This window comes from Rhipicephalus microplus, unplaced genomic scaffold (genome assembly GCF_043290135.1).
Source record: "Rhipicephalus microplus isolate Deutch F79 unplaced genomic scaffold, USDA_Rmic scaffold_94, whole genome shotgun sequence".
Classification (NCBI taxonomy): Eukaryota; Metazoa; Arthropoda; class Arachnida; order Ixodida; family Ixodidae; genus Rhipicephalus; species Rhipicephalus microplus.
The window spans coordinates 439,027-460,142 of NW_027464666.1; the positions used below are offsets into that span (position 1 = coordinate 439,027).

General features: G+C 45.5%; 1 protein-coding gene across 1 annotated transcript in view; it reads left to right on the forward strand.

Annotated features, from left to right (window-relative positions):
* Positions 1 to 2,314: 2,314 nt before the first annotated feature.
* The window catches only part of LOC119162077 (paired box protein Pax-7), a 52,285-nt gene continuing 33,483 nt past the window's right edge, over positions 2,315 to 21,116 (forward strand). Inside the window, exons 1-3 of the mRNA XM_075885233.1 lie at positions 2,315 to 2,366; positions 16,804 to 16,976; positions 18,638 to 18,778. Coding sequence (XP_075741348.1) covers positions 2,315 to 2,366; positions 16,804 to 16,976; positions 18,638 to 18,778 — 366 coding nt within the window. The remainder of the gene's footprint in view (positions 2,367 to 16,803; positions 16,977 to 18,637; positions 18,779 to 21,116) is intronic.

Here is a 21,116-nt window from a genome sequence, read left to right on the forward strand (position 1 = left end):
ATCAGTCTCAGTACTATCTCAACTTTAATCACAATAATCACCTCCAAAAGCTTCGCCCCGTAATTATCTTCAAGCAGCTTGAAATGCAGTGATTTTTTTTCTTCCTTTTGCTTGGAAACCAACCTTGCAGAAAAGCCGCCTTATAGATTTCCGAAAAGGGTCAATTCGAATAAAAAGATATTTCCACTATAGGGAAGCAAGATATGCCGACGTACCTGCAGGTATAATCTACTACGTAAGTAAAGAAAGGGTCATACTAAGTAAGTGTAATAAAAGTGAGGATAAAGTTGTGAGAATGAACAAATCTGGAGTTTTACGTTCCAAAGCCACGATACGATTATGAGAGACGCCATAGTGGAGGGTTGCGGAAAATTTCGATGATGTTTTGTTCTTTAACGTTACGCAATACACGGGCTTCCATCGGAGTGTGAGAGCTTGGGCTAGTTGAACTTCTATCTGAGTGTGAAAAGTGCGGCTGAGATCAAACCCGTGACCGTCGGGCCATGACCACTGCTCCATCGCGTCGGACGCGAGAACGAATCACATGCTCCCCTTCGTCGTGCTCCTCTTGTCCAAATCAGTTTCGGATCTTTCTTTCGTCTTGACACAGACGTCTTCATAAAGCGCAGCTCGTAATTCCTACAGCGTTACGAGCGTGTCAGAAGGGTGCACGCAAGGCTCGCAGCGCAGACGAAGGTCTTCTCCATTCGAATATGCACGCCACCCTAGCAAATGTGCAAGCCAAGCATCGCGTAGCCGTGCGAGATGCATCTGTCTCAGTGTTCAGCGCCACGCGCTTCGCCTTCCTCCTCTCCTCGCTCATGCGAAGCAGCTTCAGCTCATAGCCTGCACGCGTATTCCGGGAGCCCCCACCCCTCCAGCGTGGTGTCCCTCACTCATTTGCAAAACTGTTGCGGGTGGCGATTGTATGTCTGTTCACACCGGACAGGGAAGCAACGGAGGCGAGCGGCAAGTGATGGAGGTCGGCACCGGAGGGGTCCGGCGTCAGTAGTCCCGCATTAGGCTATGTGTGACTCCTCCCACATGGTCCGGTCCTGGGACGTCCCGTTGCCAGTTCCGGGACGAATCGCGACCAAGCGGCGGGCGCGGGGAGGGGGGAGACGCAGCCACCCCCCCCCCCCCACATCTCTCACCTCCGCGGAAACGGGTCCCCTGCAGCCTCGCACATCGCAGGCGGAAGAGGGGACAAGCACGCTACTGCCGAACAGAGACGGGAAGGGTGCTTTGGTTGTGGACCCCTACGCCCTCCCTTTCCTGGCTACCAGCATCCCTCACTGACTCCGTTCTTTCGTGAACCACACTGGAGAAGCATGCGGTTCATTGAATGAATCTGCGCCAGGCGGCGTACAACGGCCGTGGTCTTTTGCCGGCCAAGAGGAGGTGCTTGCCCGCTGTTTGTGTCCGTTCCGTTTGCGTGCTTCTGGTTGTGGCGTTGGTTGTGGTGGTCACTCGAGCAGCTCGGCCCGAGCGGGACACTTTGGCTGCGGGGGACGACCTCCGCGACTCTGCATAGCGTGACTCGCTCACAAAGCCGACGCTGGAGCTGGCCCTGGAGCTGAACGCGGCGATGGCCGGGACGCTGAACATTCGGCCGCTCTACTCTGCGTACCCTTTTCAAGGTGAATGGTCCACCCGTTTCTAATGCGCGCCGCTGCGTGAATGAAGAAGCGTAGTGAAAGTGCATTAGGCAACTAGCCTATAACGTAGCTCTATAGCTCTGCTACTATCATGTGCAAGTTTAATGCAAGCTGTCTCCATAAATAAGCTTAATGCCTGCGAATGGGGAATTCGTGACGTCGTTATTGCGTTTGCGTGAGGGTCGCGAATAAGAAAAAAAAACCTATTTGCTGTAGGTGCTTGCATTTACGCCGCTGAAATCACTACGTTGGAGCACCAGCGTGGGATAACGCGACGTTTGCGACGCAACATCAATGTTATCAAGACACCATATGCAGGTGCTTTCGTTATTGCCGTCCATAAGCTTTCTTGCCGCGTCGTTATCACACTGCAACAGTTTTACCGCAGCTTGTTTGTCGTCGAAACCGCCATCATGGAGTGCCAGTACATTCAGAGCCTGCATGCATGGACGCCACGTGCAAGCCATCTCTGATGTCTTGTCGGGTCGCTGCAAATCGTAGCCGCAATTACATTCGGCCTCGTGTAAATGAAAAACAAAATATCAGGAATTACACAATCACGCGGGGACTTCCGAAAACTGCGGGCCCACATCACAAAGTGTCAGGCACATATCTCCGTGACGTCATGACCTGGAACATGTTATGGGTTATATAAGATGGCTGAACAGCACGAGTTCGAGCTCGCGAGGCTGACAAGCGGTGGAGACGGTATTGCGGTATGAAGCAGAGATGGCTGCTAAGCCTTCACATGTAGCACGTCGACTACATCGTTTGTTCTTTGCGCATATGCTTATATGCTGTGTCGTGAAATGGCCGCTACAGTGAGCAACCACTTACGTTATGCGTGTTTTCACCTATAGGTCCCAGTTTACGATAAGATACTTGCACATCCAACAGAATGGCGGACCTTATTATCGGTTCCCTTTTACAATCTTGGAGCGTCGGCATAATTTAGTATCTTCTGTCGGAGAAGGTCGCTATCCTTTATCATTCAGGACTTTTTGATGCAGTAAAATGGGTTAGCCGTTGCATGAAGCAATAAAAAATAGGAAATCTTCTCATCGGGTGTTGGAGAATACAAGCGGGCGCAAAGGTGCCTATGTAACCAAGGCATACCTTCTGCTTCCATCCAAATTTTCTCTATACAGCTGATTGCTACATAACATACGTAAATAACTATCTTAAAGATTTGATAAGCACTATTATTTGTAATCCGCATGGATTCGTCCGTGATACTTGCAGATTTACATGTCCTAATCTAGCCCTCTGCCATATTTGTTCAACGTATACCTTCTCCCCCATTTCGTTCCGCTTTATGGAACTAATTACGCGAAGAAAGGTTGGTTATATCTGTCCTATCTCTCGCTCTGTCCTAGCTCTCGGCTCTATCTTCATTCTGAAAAACGTTCCCTGCGCACTAAGGCAGTATATTTCTTTCAAAAATGCAATAATAACGAGCCCAAGTAGCCGCTATGTTGGTTATACTGTCGTAATGACGCATGATATTGCACGTTGTCAACAGTGTTCGAGCAACGAATTTCACAACAGTCAACATTTCGAAAAGACGTCTTGAACTCGCCATCATTGATAAAAATCTTTCAATTTAGGGGCATGTCACCTTCAAATGGCATTTCTGTCAATGAATCCCAAATATTTTTATTTCGACATCGTTTGGGCTCGGGTGATGGGGTTCGTGACAGATGTCACGCATAATCTACAGGAAGGGGGAAAGGTGCACCATGTGATATATTAACCAGCACAATTAAAGTGAAAGAATTACCACTTGGACGAAGATATTAGCAATGGTATTGTTTGGTAGTAAGACACAAGAACAACAGTACCGGTGGGGATGTTACCATGACAATCCCATAGTGGCTTTCCGTGATGCCAATAATTTTAGTCACTGTTGCGTTTTAAGGGTCAGTGATTACTTAGAAGCATGGCGGTTTGGGCTAGTTGGTATGACATGACGATGTTATAGCGCGAGAACAGAACGACGACAAATGGACGAAAAGAAGACGAGTGCTAAAATCGTATCCTGCTTGTCGTCGTTCTGTTCTCGCGCTATAATTATTGTCATGTCAGTGATTACATTGGAAAGAAATGAGCAAGATAGAAACATAACGGTTTTAAGAAAATTCACCTTTAAGGGTCACCAAGGTTTCATGAAGTGCAAGAAAATGAAAAAAAAATTGTCATACGACACCTACATCAATCAATCGAACGGTTGATCACTTCTCCAGTCAGTTTTATATGCTAATTTCAGAGAATCGGCGTAAACATGCAAATTGCATGAACGCACTGCGGGAAGGAAAGAATACGCCGATTCTTTTTGTTCATTTGAGTGTGCGTGTCTTTGCATGAGTCACCAACCTGTTCAGCTTTTTCTTCTTTCACTCTGTTAAATTGATGGATATCAAGGCATACTTTGCATCGTTCTTGATGTGTTCTTTGATTGTGTGCTGCCTGTCACGTTGTCTTCAATTCTTCGCCGGCTTCTCCTGAGTTGAAAAGAAAGTATACTCTCCGCTTAGTTGTGGCAATGGTCGTCTGTACGGTGAGTTTAATAGCCTATAGCTCAACGATCAATTGATTTCTGCCAAATAAATGTGAATGAGAGTATCTGAAGAGCTGTATACGAAAGCAAACATATATCGTTCCTCGTTCTTTACCGACACCCTGGCGCCTATTTGGCTGTGTCCAAAAGACCGTGAAAAGTTCGGTTCGGAGAAAAATTTAACCGCGGAAACCGCAAATCCTTTCTCTAATTGCAAACAGCTCCTTCGACGGCGGGGCGAACTTGTTACGAGAAAGTGCCGCTCCCTCTTCTGCGGCCGGACCCCACTTATAGACCCCGCGGCCGGAACCGGAAAAATTGAACACTGCTGTGGCTGTGCTATAGCGTGTGAACTGAAGGCGGGAAAAGGGCGCGAACTTCCTCTTTGGTCACACGAATGTGGCACGAACAGGCACTTTTACTTCAGGCGCTGGCTTCCTTCGCTTGATTGCAAGGGTAATCCAAAGTCCTTACCGTAAACGAATCGATGAACATGGAAAGTAGGTGGGTGCACAAAACACATATGCATGGCATTTCAATTAGAGTGATAACGATAGTTATAGCGCGAGAACGGAACGACGACACAGAGACAAGATGGACGCGAAGGTCTCTGTGTCGTCGTTCTGTTCTCGCGCTATAACTATCGTCATGCCATACCAACTATAGTCCAAGCTGCCACACTTCTAGAGTGACAACATCGTGTTCATCCGGCTTGTACTGTCCTCTGTACTATATATAGGACGAGGCGTGTTTTGGGACACGTTCTTCGCTATCCGTGCCTTTGAAGCTGGATCTAAACTGACCTCTTGAGAAATATAGCCCTTGTCAACAAGGGAGACTTTACTAAACCGCAATAAAAGTGACGTGTTACCGCCGGCTATTTGGCTCAATAGTAGACCGCCTGCTTTCGTTCAACGGCACGTATCTGGAATTGCACGTACTATCTATTTCGGATCACATTTAAGGCATCTCAGGGCCATACGCTAACACCAAACCGATGGGTGCATGTTTAAGTGGCGCGGTATTTCATCGGTATGGGAGACTTTACACGAGGGTTTAGGACGAGCGTGCACACAGTGTTCACGCTTGCACCCAAGTTGGCAGTCGTTGCAGAACGTGGGCAGTAGCCGGGCGGACGGTGTACGGGTCCTTGTGGAACGAAGGGTCGCGTTGTCTGTTCTCTGACTGTGCTTGCAACTCTGCGTGCCCGTTCTCAAAAAAAAAAAAAAACAGAAGGGACAGAGTTTAAACAGTTCTGCAATACATGGCAAGAATGTCGTGCAGCAAAGTTAGGAGTAATGGTTGCGCAAAATGTCCATTCATTCACGCTATCGTTTATAGAACAATCCCCAGTACAAAGGGAATCAAACGAATATTTTCTTCGTTAGATACAGTCTCAAGTGTTCACAATATGCAAGGGTGTCATGAGAGGCCTTGGAAAGGCGACTGTATACTTATTTTGTTTTTCGGCATGCGGGCGTCGATGCCACTTCAGCAAAGATGCACCATGGTTACGTATGTGAAGCAGTGAATTTATGTTTTGTTTGTAAATGTCAGTTATCTGTTACCAACTTCATTATGAATTCATGACTTATTTCGTGACATAACGAACTTTGCTAAGTCTTCTCAACTGACGCGCCGACTGAGCCACACTTCTCGCTTGGCGAAGCTTGCAACCTTCTGCGAATGAAGACAACAGAAACTATCATTTAATGCTCTGCTTCTCCGCTGACAGTAGCCGCTCAATATCTTCGTGGATTACACTAATGTTCAGCAGTAGAGAAACGTTAGTTATTGAGGGTTTCTTTCTTTTTGTGTTCTGACGTGATTAATTCAGAAGTGAGAACTATCTGATAATTTAAAACTATTATTGCAACGAAATGCGCACTTCATTCGTTCTTACGTCACCACTTGCAGAATTCAATGACTTAATAAAAGTTCTCTCTCTCTCACGTCAGTGTCGTCATCATGGCACGTGACACCCCATTCCGCGTCCGCACCGCATAGCTTCCCGTTGTCAGTGTAATAACTATACGCGTATACCATATGTACATGTGCAGAACATGTTTTTGTCTTCGCGCACGAGGGCTCGCAAGCAACAGGCACATGTCATCGATAACTCTGCCATTGGCACATATAGCCACACACAAACTTAAACCATCACCCGTAAGTACAATGCGTGGCTGTTACCAATGAATGCAAGGGTTTTTATCCCTCTATATAATTCACTTGTTTGTAAGACCACAGGCAAAGTGCTGCTCTGTTTACTGAGGATGCGCCTAAAGTATCTATTATAAAATAATGTCTCTAAACATCCTTAGACAGCAGATCAGTCCGCAAATGTGCTCGCATGTTTCACAGCGACGCGATTCGCAGCCGCTCTTTTTTTTTCGCTTTTTAGTACTGCGGTAAATTCCGGCGTACGGTGACGTACGCAGCAACAGAAAAAAAGCGCCGAACTCAGGTCATCTTGAAACGAAACAGTCGGCGTTTATAAAATAAGTATTGCCTCACGAGTATCCCTCACAAACAGAAAGCACGCTATTCTAAAATTTCTTAATTCACTAATTTGTAATTTTGGTGTCTAATATCGAGTCTCACCAGCTCTACTTTAGATCATTGGGCGATGGAGAGTATGGGACCCCTATTCCAGGACTCCGCTGTCTCTTGCGATCATCTCTGCCCGTTGGATTAGCCACATCGTCAAAGGCCGAGCTGAACAGCAGTACCTCCCATTGTTCCTCTCTGTTGTTAATGCCGTGCTGTTCTTCATGTCAAATTGCACACTGTCACGTAACGTGAAACAGAGTTGACGTAGTCCCGCATGACGAACTCTATAGACACGCATGGTGAAGAAGCCTTCCCAGGAAATGGCACACATGTTTTTCTGCGGCGGGAAAAGGAAGTATTGAACTTCCTGTGCTTCCTCTTTACACAAGTACCCTTTGTTGGTGCATATAGGGAGAAATCGGGAGTTAATCTTTACAGCACAGCTGTGTTCTCCCAGCCCTGGTGTTCCCACGCGGTGGAGTTGGGGGAGGAGGGTATTTGTGCTGAGTGAGGAACTTTTACCCCCCTTCCACCCTGATTCAATACGTAACCCTCAAAGTGCCGCTTGTAGTGTCCTGCGAGAACTCAGGTACGAAACTGTATAACCTAAAGGGGCCCTGAAACTCGCCAGTTAAACATCATAGAGCAGCACACAGCCTGAACTTCACATTAAATTTTCAAAGTCAGCTAAAAGTGTTTTCTCTTCTCTCGTCAAATGACGCTACAGACACGAAAATTCCTCGTCAGAGCTATTGCATCAGCGATTGGCTGATTTGAGCATGGCATGCTCAATTGCTACAGAGACAGCCCCGGGAGGTCGCGACTAGTCTATGCGTACGCGATCGCACTGAAAAGACGCGTATTTAAAGGGAAAAAGAAAAAAAAGTTCACAAGAACACGAGGCACGCGTGACGTATTTCTTTACCCGTGCCGTCCCTGCTAAGCTTCCAGCGCTTTCATCGGCACGAGACAAGAGAAAATGCAATGGTAGCGTGCGACAAATTTTTCGTAATTCCTCTCGTACTGGACAGATTCTAATAAATTTTGCGGTGGTAAGTTCTTAAGGTAGTAAGCTGTTTTAATAAATTCATTCGAAGGCCACCTTAAAAGTTTTGCAGGGCCCCTTTAATCCATATCAAGTGTGCAACAGGCTTTTAATTTCAAGTGTCACAAAGAGTGCATCATGCTGCGGACTGCGGACATTGTAATATTGAATTTTTGCAATTTTGTACTTGCAGTAGTCTCCCGCAGAGAGTTCATGACGCCTGCCACTCCATAAGTTTTCGACGTCACTGTGCGGCATGTTCCGCGCTGGCCTAGCGTTTTTCGTATTTCAAATTTTATTGAAATCGTTCAGTTTTTTTAAGCTTTAAGTGCGTAGTGCTTTAAGGTGTCTGGCTTGCCGTCCATCGTTGATTATATGTGACGTGATCACGCTCAAAATAAAGGGGCGATAACAGGCCTAGAAGAAAGCTAGCACTAAAAAAAACGGGTTAAATTTTACCAACAAGGTCTAAAAATAATATAATTAACAGACAATAACCAATAAGTGATCCCAATGATTGTCTTTAAATTGCCAAAAACAATCTGCGATCTTGCGGCCCGACAACTGTGCTGCGCAAGAGAAGGCTCGACCACTTCGCCAAGCTCGCGACAGGCCCTCCCGCACCGGCGCTTCTCCGGCGCCTTCGTCGATACACCTGTAGGGGGAAAAAACCTGACAAAACTCCCCGCAAACGACACGTATCTCAACCGCCGTAACAAACAGAAAATTGATAAAACGTAGCAAAAGGTAGCATGCACATTTCCACAAACCAAGTTGGCGAAACTGGGACGTTAAACCCCACATATCAATCAATCAATCAAGTTGGCGAAACTCTTTCACAAGATTGTATACTCATGCCGGGTAACCGTATACATATACTTGCAAACATTAGTGTCATAGAGAGATTGGTAAATGAATCAGCGGAAACTCTATGAACGGGACCGTCCCATGGGTGCCCGCGCCACTCATTCCACTCATTCCCTCGGTTTCACGGTAGTGAAGCTTCATATGTATAGGTGAATTCAAAACACGAGTCTTTATTGGGATACGTCTACGCAGAAACTTTGGTCTGTGTCTGTCCATATGCTGCGCGATTCAGCCACCCGGAGAGAAAGTTTAAGTACTCCCTCAACGCCTATACCATCTTGATCGACTGGCTGCATTCATACTTGTGAACATTGTCAATCAAAAAGCAAGTGTTACGCGTACCTGAGGTAAATATCAATACGTAGGTGTCCGGTATAGTGTGTTTCTTTATTTTTAAAATGCGTAGATACGTAATTCCAAGGACTGCAGTGCTTGTTACGCTGCGCTGACAATGCGACGCTATGAACGAGAAAAGAGGGCGTTTCCTACGATTCACTAAAATAAAACGGTGCTGCCACCTATTAGTGCCTCTGCGTTAAAAAAAAAAGAAAGCTTTCCGATTTCTTGAAATCACTGCTAAATGGCGTTTTTATTTCACGCAGCGCCTCCACACAAAAGACTTTCGACGACCTTTGCCAGCGAAGGACGCACATGCACGGTCGTTCCCCCCCTAAAAGTCTAACCTGGTTGCACACGGGGATAAGCGTGCACATGCTTCATTTAGTGCATCAAAGTGACGTTGTTGCTACATTTAGGTCATCTTGCACCTAGTGTTGAAGCAACTTGTCGACAGATAATGTCTGCATGCAGTGGTCTGCGAACAGCTTTATGTGAAAATATACACTATACCACAATGTCGAATATGTAAACTATAAATAGGTGCGAAACAACTTGTACCCTGCGGTACGTCTGATATCACACATACGACCATTTTTTTACTCCATGCTGTTCGCGATTGCATAAATAATTTCACATTCAGGTTTGGAGGCCCGTCCGTTAAAACAAAAAAGGGTTTCATATCTAACAAAGTAAGATAGTATATGTCAAACTTTTTGACAATATCGACAAACAAATTAAGCATGAGCAATGTTACTACAGTCAAATGCACCTGGCATATTATAGTGAAGCACTAATGGTTGTATCATGCATGACCATGCCCACCAAAATTCATCTTGATTGATTGATTGATTGATTGATTGATATGAGGGGTTTAACCCCCGAAACCACCATATGATTATGAGAGACGCCGTAGTGGAGGGCTCCGGAAATTTTGACTATCTGGGGTTCTTTAACGTTTAATGTAATTACTGAACCGCACACTTTGCTGTTATAATTATGATACGGAATAGTCTTGGTAGGCAAAACAGCAAAGTATAACTTTTAATATGGCATAAAAGCGTACGGGAGAGTGAGACACACAGATCACAGGGCTCTCTATCAACTGATAGATACCGTTGTTGATAGCGTTGTTGACAAGGAGTTGACAGAGAGCGTTGTGTCCTGCGTGCTTCGTTGCCTCGTATTTCGCGCTGTACTGCCATATTGTTCATGAACCGTATGTAGCGAACCCAAGAAGAGTCCTTTCATAATTTTTTAGGCAAGTCTTAAATGTCTCATCAAGCACGAAAATTGGCCGTCGGAGGCTTGAGCGCACGGGCGACGCAAAACAATTGTCACACGATGAGACTTCACCTTGCGACGTCTGATCGTGTGATTATCTAACTTCGGTGATAATTTTGACGTCATCAAACTTTGGTGATGTGTGACGTCGCGATGACGTCACCCTCTGATGTCATCATGAAGTGGCCAAAAATTTGAGCCGTCGCGATGACTTCATCACATTACGTCGCCGTCGGTTTTTTCTTTTTTTTCAAAAGTGGGTCAATCACGGAAAAATTACCAAACCGGGTGAAGCGCGGAGAGCTTGGAACGCCTCTGATCCTGGAGGAAGTCAAGAGTTAAGGCAGCTTCGCTTTTGTGGTGCCAAGCCTGAAGGAAGTACAGAGCAGGGCAGCCTTCTCTGCTTGTCTTCGGTTTCCACTTTTTATTTATATTCCAATGTACTGCAGGCATCCTCGGTCCAAGCAGGAGTGGTGGTACATAAAATGGTTACCGTTCCGTCGAAAGTGACAAACACCCCCCCCCCCTAAAAAACAACAAAAACAAACACAGAAGCAACGTTGATTTCTTCTCTTTTCCTTTTTCTCTTTTCCAGTTGTTCTGTCATTTCTGCTGTCCTTATTTCCCCCCACCCTATTTTTTTCCATTTCTTTCTCTCTCTATTTCTCGCTTGGTTGTTCTTTTTTTTTTCGTTCTAATATGTGGCTACGCTAATCGATGCGTTACACCAATCAGTAACAGCATGCAATAGCCCGGGCCGAAAGTGCGTCGCAACTTATATCATCATCAAGGCGCACGAAGAACCAGACGAAAGATGACTTCACCTTGGGGCGAGCACGCGCTTTATATGCTGCAGATGGCTATGCCGCACGCGGTTTTTCACATGCGTTACGCCTAGCGATGGCAGCATACGACAGCATTTATCGACAGCCCATAGAAAGTGCTCCGCACTTAAAAACCACGTTAGGTTCAGAAAGTTCTTGGAGGGGCCTGGGGGAGGATCGATACATCGACTGAGGAAAAAAAACAAAAATGACCGCGTATCTGCGAGCTTCACTGATAAAGGTCGTCGAAAGACGATAGTCTTCTGTCTATAGAGTATAAAACGTTTATTTAACGTTCTTCGTGAGAAAATCAGTGAGTAGGCGCTGCGTGAGATGTATGGACGCCATATGTCAGTAACTTCAAGAAACGGAAGTTTTTTTTTTTCTTTTTTTCTAGAACGCAGAGCCATTGGTAGATGACAGTACAGTGTCGTTTTAGCGAAAGCCCCGTCACATCGTCAGCCCAGCGTAATAGGCACTGTGGATTTTTTTTTTGGCATTCTGTATCTGTGCATTTTAGAAATAAAGAAAGACAGTACATAATAGTTACGCATGCATGCTTACCTAAAATATGCGTAATACTTGCTTTATAATTAGCACTGTTCGCGAATATGAATGCAGCAAGAATATCAAGATGGCTGAGCGTTAAGCAGGTGTCTTGGCCGAATCGTGCAACTGACAGAGCATCAGAAAAACAGACAGACGAAAATTTTTGCGTTGTAACCCAAGACAGACTTTATATATATAGTCTTTAAATGAAGCTGGCTTCCACCTTCAAGTTTGCTTGAGCGATAGCATAAGAAACCCTGGGAGTTCTCAACGCCGTAGCTCACCCCAAATTAAACACTCGGCAGACGGAGTGTATACAGTCGCAAAAGGAGGCAACACGGCCACACCGATGTGCGTGCGCCGTCTGAGAAGGAAACAAGCTTTTCCGCCTGTCGCGCCCCGCAGCGGGAGGCTCCGGCAAAAAAGAATGGATGGCTGCGGACGCAGCGACGGAGGTTCGTTGTATGAACGGGCTCAACGGCGTGCCGAGCTGACTGACCCTCGCTGTCGCGGCCGACAGCGGCTGGTGCGAGAATCGACGCCCGGTTGACCCCTTGAGGCGCGTGGAGCATCCGCAGGGACGCGCGCATGCACAACCTCGTGGCACCTGCATACCGCTGCGGCAGCTGCTGCATGCATATATACATGTACGGCCACCTTTCTCTCGAGCGCGTGGCGCCATACTTCACGGTGAGCCGCTGCCACCACCGCCGAACGATGAACTCCCCCTGCCCTCGCCGGAGAGATGCTCCGAAGAGCAAAAATGAGTTGGGAGAAGAGAAGATGACGCCTGAAAGGATGCGGAACGATGACAGAGAAGGTGCCAAATTCATATATATATCGAACCATATCGGGCAGAATATTTATAATTTGGGGGCTTAACGTTCCAAAACCACGGTATGGTTGAGGGGCGCCATATTGAGGGGGCTCCAAAAACTTAAACCACTTTATGAGCACCGAAATTTAAGTGCATGGCGGCTTCAAGCACTTTCGCCTCCAACGAAAATGTGGTCGCGTTGTTTGGGATTTGATCCTGCGATACTTGGTTAGCAACCGAGAACCATAACCATTAGACATCAATGGGGTGGGGGGGGACGTTGTCCTTGTGATAGAACAGTTGAGACCAACACAAGGTATATCTAACACTTGTTCAATCCTCTCGAAATATATTTCGTACACTTATTGTATACATCGGATTTACTTCATATGCACCTCTTTTGTGAACCCCTTCGGATTTGGTATATCGAGGTTCGAGTCAGGCAGTTCGACTGAAGTAGTCCCGAGGGAGTTTTCTGACCATGTACCAAAGCTGTGCCCTGAAGAGCACTTTAGGTTTTTCGTGATGATAGTTGTTTGAGGTGAGGCAAGATGCTCATTTGTCGGCACAGCATCGCAAAGGGGGCGGGGAAAGTGAGGAAAGAGGGTACAGAGATTATTGCGAATTGCCGAGTACAAATTACGAGCGAGACAGAGATGAACACACACAGCACAGGACAAGCACCAACTACAGTAACTATCTTCAGAAAAAAATTCGGCAGATTCCACGCACCTGGGAATCAACGTTATGCGAAGCATGCGGAGGGAAGGTGACCATGTTGCAATTTTTTATTGAGCTACACGTCATGAAATTACGCTAAGTATATGTACAAATGTTGCACGCGCAGACATAGGTTGAAGAGTTGCAGATGTTTACATAACCAGTCATTTACACTTGCGCAACGATGCCAACTGAAACATGCGTATTAGAAACACCAAAAGCTGATATGAAGCACTTCATGATGCTCGCAAGGACGCTGGCCCTGGACACTGCTACATGAATCAACTTCAGCGCATGGTAACTAACCACAATTGACGTTAACCCAACGTGACGGCTGCGCCAGAGAGTACATATGTAATGTTTATAAAATTGAGTAGGCAGCACTGCAACGACTATAGACGTTTCACGAAGATTGGCGTCTATGGTGTGCACCCAGCTAGTCCTGGCTTGGCTAGACTTCTTCCATCTCACTTCTCCCTTTCGCACTCCTTAATATACCACACTATACAAGGCCATGCTTGCACTCACCAAGAAACTTTTTTCGTCAAGAATTTCTCTTCATTTTCTCTGTCTTTAAATAAATTTCTTCTCTCTATATTTACTTCTTTTTTATGTCTCTAAGGGGTAATTATCTCACCCATCAGAGTTCTTGCATACCACGCTGGGCGCACGTGTTCTGGGAGCGAGGCAGAAGACGATAATGGAGGGGCAGGTACCGGCTTACAATTACGATAATTTTCTACCTACAATACACGGCCAACCTTGAGCGTAACAAGCGTGCTGTAAAAAAAAAAAACATCCCTTATCAACTAAAAGCGTCCGTGGGATATAACGTATACGTGCCACAGAAATCTGTCAAATCCTCACTGCAGAGAAACGTGTTTGCGCCCTTTGGGATCGGAGGTGAAGAGGAAGCAGAAGACGACGACGATGGAGACAGCACGTGCGAGTTCATGATGATAATAACACTCTGTCTACGACGCTGGGTCGACCTTGTAATTGGCATTGCTGCAAAAGCTTCCCTGCATGTAATAGCGCAGTGCCCGTCACAACCCGAAAGCAGACATGTCACTCGTATTCAAATTAGAGCATCAAAACTTTAATTCATTTTCTTTATATCTCAAGATGATCCCCTAGACCACCGTGTGTCAGACCAGGGTTCCTCTCCTCCTCAGTTATACAAAATTATGCCTCGGTTTATTTCGCTTCGGAACTATACACCCAGCCGAGCTCCCCCGTGCTTACGTAATCAAGAATTCTGTAGAATTACTTAACCGTGCTAGAAAGCGTCTGTGGTGCATTCCGATTCCCTTCCTCTACAAATACGGTCTCCGAGGTTGAGCTATATACCACGGTGTGCGAGATCATACGACATCTAGCTCGTTCGGAAGCCGTATACCTCAAACAAGTACGTATACGAAAGCCGGGATGTACGGTGAAGAAGATAGACTGCACGCATAGGTCCCATGACTCTTACGCTGATCCTGATAATCGACGCAAGTGTCTTTGAGCGACTGAACAGGCGAACCAGGAAGTCAGCAACGCAGTCGGAAGAAGCGCATCACACAGTGATGACGAGGCTCGAAAATGGCAATTTAAAAGCACCCACAGCACTGTCGTAGTCGTCATAAATAAACAAAAAACAACAACGACGCCGTAGGAGTTGCGTCGTGATAAATGCGCCACCTCGAGGAGCTCAACGGCAGCTTGAAAGCAGACAAATAAACCGAACGCGAAACGCGTCTCGTAACACCTTACCATGCAGAGTGCGCTGCGGCGAAACATCGACGTAGAGGTGCCGGAGAAATATCGACGGCATCCCACCGGGCAACCCGAGAGAGAATTTCGAAACCACCGAAAGGGGGCAAACGTGCCAGTCGGAACCGTCTCTGCTTTTGTCTATTATCCGGTTATTGTCGCTGTTCTTGTCTGTCTTCCGCTTATTGTGACTGTTTTCTTTCTGCCTGTAATTCATTTATTGTCCTAATTATACCCTGCGCTTGTATGAATTCATATATATATACTATATACATGGAAGCAAGCATGGCAGCAAACAGCCATGCATGCGCTGTTCTTTGTCCCTCCTCCGGCTATTGTGACGGTCTTAGTCTGCGAATGTGCGAATCCATATAATACCGTATGGAAGCGAGCGCGGCAGCGAATACCCGTGCAACCACCACGTGGGAGCATCACCTCAGATTGATGATCTCAAGAAAGCGAACGTAGCCGTTTGATAAATACCGCCGGTATGTCAGCGCGTGAGGCACCCGCACGCACGCGACCCAGAGACCGGTTCAGCGACCGCGCACTGCTCTCCCGTATAGTGTTCGCATCTGCCTCGTGAGGGCGCTCGCTGCGCAGCTGTGACGCGGTATATACAAGCCGTAGCACTTCACGTGTGCCTCATAACGTCTCAAAATAAAGCGTCATTGACCAAACGACCAAGCTGAGCTAATGAGATGAGATCTAGCTAATAGCTGATAGGCGCGAATTCCTACACTCTAAGCCGAAATTCTACAAAGTTGGACTAACTGCAGTCGTTAAACCAACGAACGAACAGTTAGTCCAACAGGGACTAAATGCGTGACAGTGCGTGTCGTGCGCAAACGCCCGGCAATGAAGGGACCAGCGGGGAGGGTAAATGCGCCGCGATCGCCTTCTGTCGATGCTGCACTGCAATTATCGGCGCGGTCGGTGGTAACGAAAACAAGTTATATCAGCTATGCGCCACTGTGAAAGCGAAGCACTATGAAACGAATAGAAGATGTTATGAGAGGCAAGTACAACGCGCAGTCAGTGCATGCCAGGCATCATCAGTGGCATCAGCTGAGTGTAGACCAACAACTTCCACATGCAAAAAGTAGCGCTCATTCCATATGTGTCCTGTGAAGCTCCCTTTCATGGAATCTTCGTAGAGAGAGAGAGCATTAGAAAGGAGGCTATAAAAGTAGGTTGTAGCTTCGTAGTTCAGAAAGGTTATTCAAGCCTAAGCTTATTTGAAGCCCGCCATGGTTTAAACGGAATCTGGTTTTAAACGTGCACTTATGAGGACACCACAGTGATGTTTGTGTCAGCAGTAGTGTAATACTTTATGCTACGCTCCAGGCAATGAATTCACCGTCTTTAGGCAACCGTTTTATATCATACCCCAACTGGTATACGATAGCAGACGCAATAAAAGGAAGCACATTAAACTTCATTTTCTTAATAGCGCCTCTGCAGCGCATACCCGTACTTTGTGCATAGCGGTATACTGGTTATTTGTTTTACGGTCTTGACAGTTTGGCAACCTCATCAATGTGTCCACAATCTTCCCCGATTCACGCAAATATTTCACCTTCACACATTTTCTGGTCTGCCTGTGGCACTCGTTTGAAAAGCTCTATACGCTCATCAATGACTCACGATTACACGTACCGGTTCAACATGTGGAGGGGTTTTTGCTGAAAGTACTTTTAATTACCGAAGCTATATAAAACGATTACATCCATGCCGAAAGTACCATAAACAAATACCTAGAACAAGAGACCAAACCTTAGTTAGACAGATATGAAGACCATTAACGCTTATTCTTTTGCACACTCTTATCGGAACAGGTCAAGGACGCGTGAACCAGCTAGGCGGCGTGTTCATCAACGGCCGGCCGCTGCCCAACCACATTCGGCTCAAGATCGTCGAGATGGCCGCTGCCGGCGTTAGGCCCTGCGTGATATCACGGCAACTAAGGGTATCGCACGGCTGCGTCTCCAAGATTCTCAACCGCTACCAGGTGAGTGTACAGACCACTTTTTTTTTACCATAATTCTGAAGTGTTATACCGTGAATGTCATTATACTAGATTCTTGTGTTATACCACGTAAAGTAAAAGCTTAATTTAAACCGTAACGATTGGCTGCTGAATGAACACCGTAAAGGGGATAGAATAGAAGGTGCTGTGCACGGGTAATCAGGCATACACTCGTGTATATAGTCATTAGGCAACCAGCCCAAACGCTTATTCTTGTGATAATCTTTTATGTCGACGAAGAATATTTCCTCCTTTGTCATTCCTACCCGGGCCAGTGCATTAATTAGGCGGTTGTGCCACATATGAGCTACACGTGAAGGCTATAGCTCCCGGTTGCGGCGGCTGCATTTTCGATGGAAGCGAAAATGCTGTAGGCCCATTGTGCTTAGATATAAGCGCACGTTAAGGGACCCCATGCATGTGGTTGAAATTCCCGGAGACCTCCACTACAGCGTCTCTTATAATCATGGTGGTTTTGGGACGTTAAACCCCACATATCAATGAATCAAGGTTATAGCTGATAGCAGTACAAAGGTGAGCTAATCGGCGACTCTAAGATTAGTAACACTAAATAGTATAGCAAACCTTTGTCATAATCCACAAGTACGTGTCTATGCATGCGCTACATATTCGCCCAACTAATGACGGCACCTGTCGTGTTTCAAGTGGAAGCGAGCCAGTTCATCTATGTGTTTCTATATGTCAAAAATGCCGAGTCTGTACATTTGCCCTCGTTATAGCGCAAGCAAACTGCGTTTGAATACAGCAGGAAAGATATAGCTTTACAAATATATATGAAAAGGGTATGCTGTTTCTAATTTTATGAAGCTTTAATGCACATTATCGGATCACAGAGGCCAAATTCTCCATAAGGAAAGCCATAAAAACCATAGTGAGGGGCCCAACAGTCAACTCTTTTAATGAAAAAGCCATGTAGCCAAAATTATATCTGTCCGCCATTAGGTGCAGCATGCCTCCTCGGGGCTACGGCACGCGTTATACGGCAGGGGATATATACTGTCGAGCCTCGACAGAAAGTAGCACAGTAGCATTAACTGAGTTCGTTATATCTGATTTTCGGCGTAACAGTCAAGATACATATCAGCTCTAGCAAATCGGTTTACTGTTTTTTTACGCGATATATTTGAGATAAACCCTTACGTGTCTTCTGTGTCACTTCGCACTAGACCGGGACATTAAAAAGGCAAACTGCGCGAGAAAAAGATAAGTTCATTGGACAAAACTGGCCTGCGTTGGTATTTATTTCTCAAAAGAATTTTGCTGAGAATGCATTTTTAAAATGTGATTGCGAATTGTCTTTCAATGTTTGTCTTGCTTTTATGCCTTCTTTCGGACATAGATCCTCCGGCGAACCAAGTATATTGTGGGCATATACTTGGGTAGCCAAGACTACGAAGACTTCATAATATATATATATATTTTCGTTGCACCGAACATTGCTGCGGCTTTCGCGTTTCTTTTTTACGTCATGAAATGAATAAATATTCCTCAAATGAAGCGTGTGATCAACCAAAGTTCGCATTTAACTCGCTATAACCAACAATTCGCTATATCTGGGTTTTTATAGTTCTGTGCACATATGGAGCAACATTAGTCGGCTAAATGCGAACCACGTGACGCAGGAAACGGGCAGCATCCGTCCCGGAGTGATCGGCGGCAGCAAGCCCCGCGTGGCGACGCCGGACGTGGAGCAGAGGATCGAGCAGTACAAGAAGGAAAACCCGAGCATCTTCTCCTGGGAGATACGCGACCGGCTCATCAAGGTACGTGTGAGTACTACGGCACCTTGCTATACGTATAGTATACAGTATACCGCATTCGACACTTTCATATTTACACTGACAGCTACACGGTAGCATTCCCGTAAGGTAACAGACACAAGCAGAGCACTGTCCCGCGCGTGTTTGCTTTCATCGTTTCACGCGTTGATTCAAAATTTTCCGTCCCGATTCACCCCAGGTTTCTATCTCGCGTGTATATACTTTCGCGTCGTTGTCGAGCCTAATGCTTATCTCACGAGGCTTTACTGAGATTTATTACAATCATCCTCAACAAAGTTGACTGTACTATTCCTGGCACAACCATAAAATTATCGCGAACATGCATGGATTCATATGTGTTGTCTTCTGAAACATGGGTGGGCAATCAATAACTAAACAATAAAGAAAGGAAAAGATGTAGCACCGTTTGGCCCATCTCACTCGAAGCAAAAATTAACATGCACACACACACACACACACATATATATATATATATTATAGGAGAACACATTGTGCTGCTTGTATAAATTACATATGGAATGTCACCGATTACAACTGCACCTATTTTGATCAGAGGTACCATTGATAACGTCTACCAATTACAAATAGAAACTGAGGAAAATCTGATCACTTGCACGAAACTCTCCGAAACTTTCCGGTGAACAGCAAATGAAATGCACTGGACTGAATTTTCCGCATAGTTCCCTTAAGAACTTAATGCTTTACCTATATTATGCGACATTTGCATTCGTGATCTCCGCTAGTAATTTTCCCTTATCTGTTTATGAAAACATGAGCAGCGACGCAAATCGCTTGATGTACATTCCGAAAGTCGGCAGCGTCGGTTCTGGCAAACAAGGAGATGAAAAATATAACAGTCCGTGTTGCAATTAATTAAGCGCCCACTGCCGCAGGCGTAACTTCAGGATTACGTTACGCGATTAGGTGTGTCGCATAGTGTTACCGTTCCGCGATAATCTCGTTACCTTTACGTGAGCATGAGCTCGCGTGAAACATCTTAGCTCGGTCACTGCCTCAGCCCCGCCTCGGTGGTAGTGGCTAAGGTACTCGGCTGCTGACCCGCAGGTCGCGGGTTCGTATCCCAGCTGCGGCGGCTGCATTTCCGATGGAGGCAGAAATGTTGTAGGCCCGTGTGTTCAGATTTGGGTGCACGTTAAAGAACTCCAGGTGGTCGAAATTTCCTGAGTCCTCCACGTACTACACAGTAAAAATTTTTACACCCAGAAGGGTGTAAATGAGCTTGTCCCGTGGACGACACCCTAAGGGTGTTAATTCAGCACCTTCCAAAAAGGGTGCTTTTTCATGCACCCTTAGAATAGGGTGTACATGTAAAAAAACTGTAGGGTGTTAAAAAAACACCCTTAAGGAAGGGTGCCTTCGATGCCCATCACTTTTTTAGCACCCTCTGAGGAGGGTGCGAGAAGGGTGCACAAGGGTGTTGAGTGCCCATTGCAGGGGTGCCAGTATTCTTTTAGACTGCACTAATAGATATCAGCATGCACTGATTACACACTACTTGAAGAAAGTGGTCTTCATTATCAATGGTGCGCCACCTGTCGAGCTCCATTCATTGCGTCTGGGCAAAAATATAAACGCGTGCCATTGTGTATGAACTTGTGCTGGATCTATATATACTTCACAGTATATGCATAATGCGCGTTACAGAAAATGAAGCCTTGCTGCCCTTGCATATTGCGTTTATTTATTAGGCAAATAAAACAAACTTTTCTTCTGCCACACAACTTTTTCACCAGATATACGTTCACGTATACGTACACTACACATGCAACACCTCAAATGTTTATTATATTTATTCAGTTTCACTTCATTGACAATTCTTTGCAACATACAATTACACTGGTTTCAGTTTAGTATACTGCACACTGGTTTCAGTTTAGTATACTGCTTCAAGTACATAGAGACTACAAATGAAATATACGCTAATATATCCCTATAATTCTTTCAAGTATCTACAATCCCAGTGGTTTCCAGTTTAATACTCCTTCATGTACACAATCGGTTAATAGGAATGAAATACAAGCATATATATACTTATGATTCTTTCAAATATATACAATCACCATGATTTCACTATATATGCCTTCATGTACACAATCGTTCCCAAGAAGTGATGCACACAAAAATATATATGGATAGTGTTTTCAAATGTATATAATCACAGTGGATTAAGCTTTGTATTCCTGGATGTATAACAATTGGTTATGAGAAATGATGTACATGCAAACATATACGGGTTTTTGCACATATAACTTTAGCGAATACTTAAGAAACCAATACAATGATCAGAAACACAATGAGC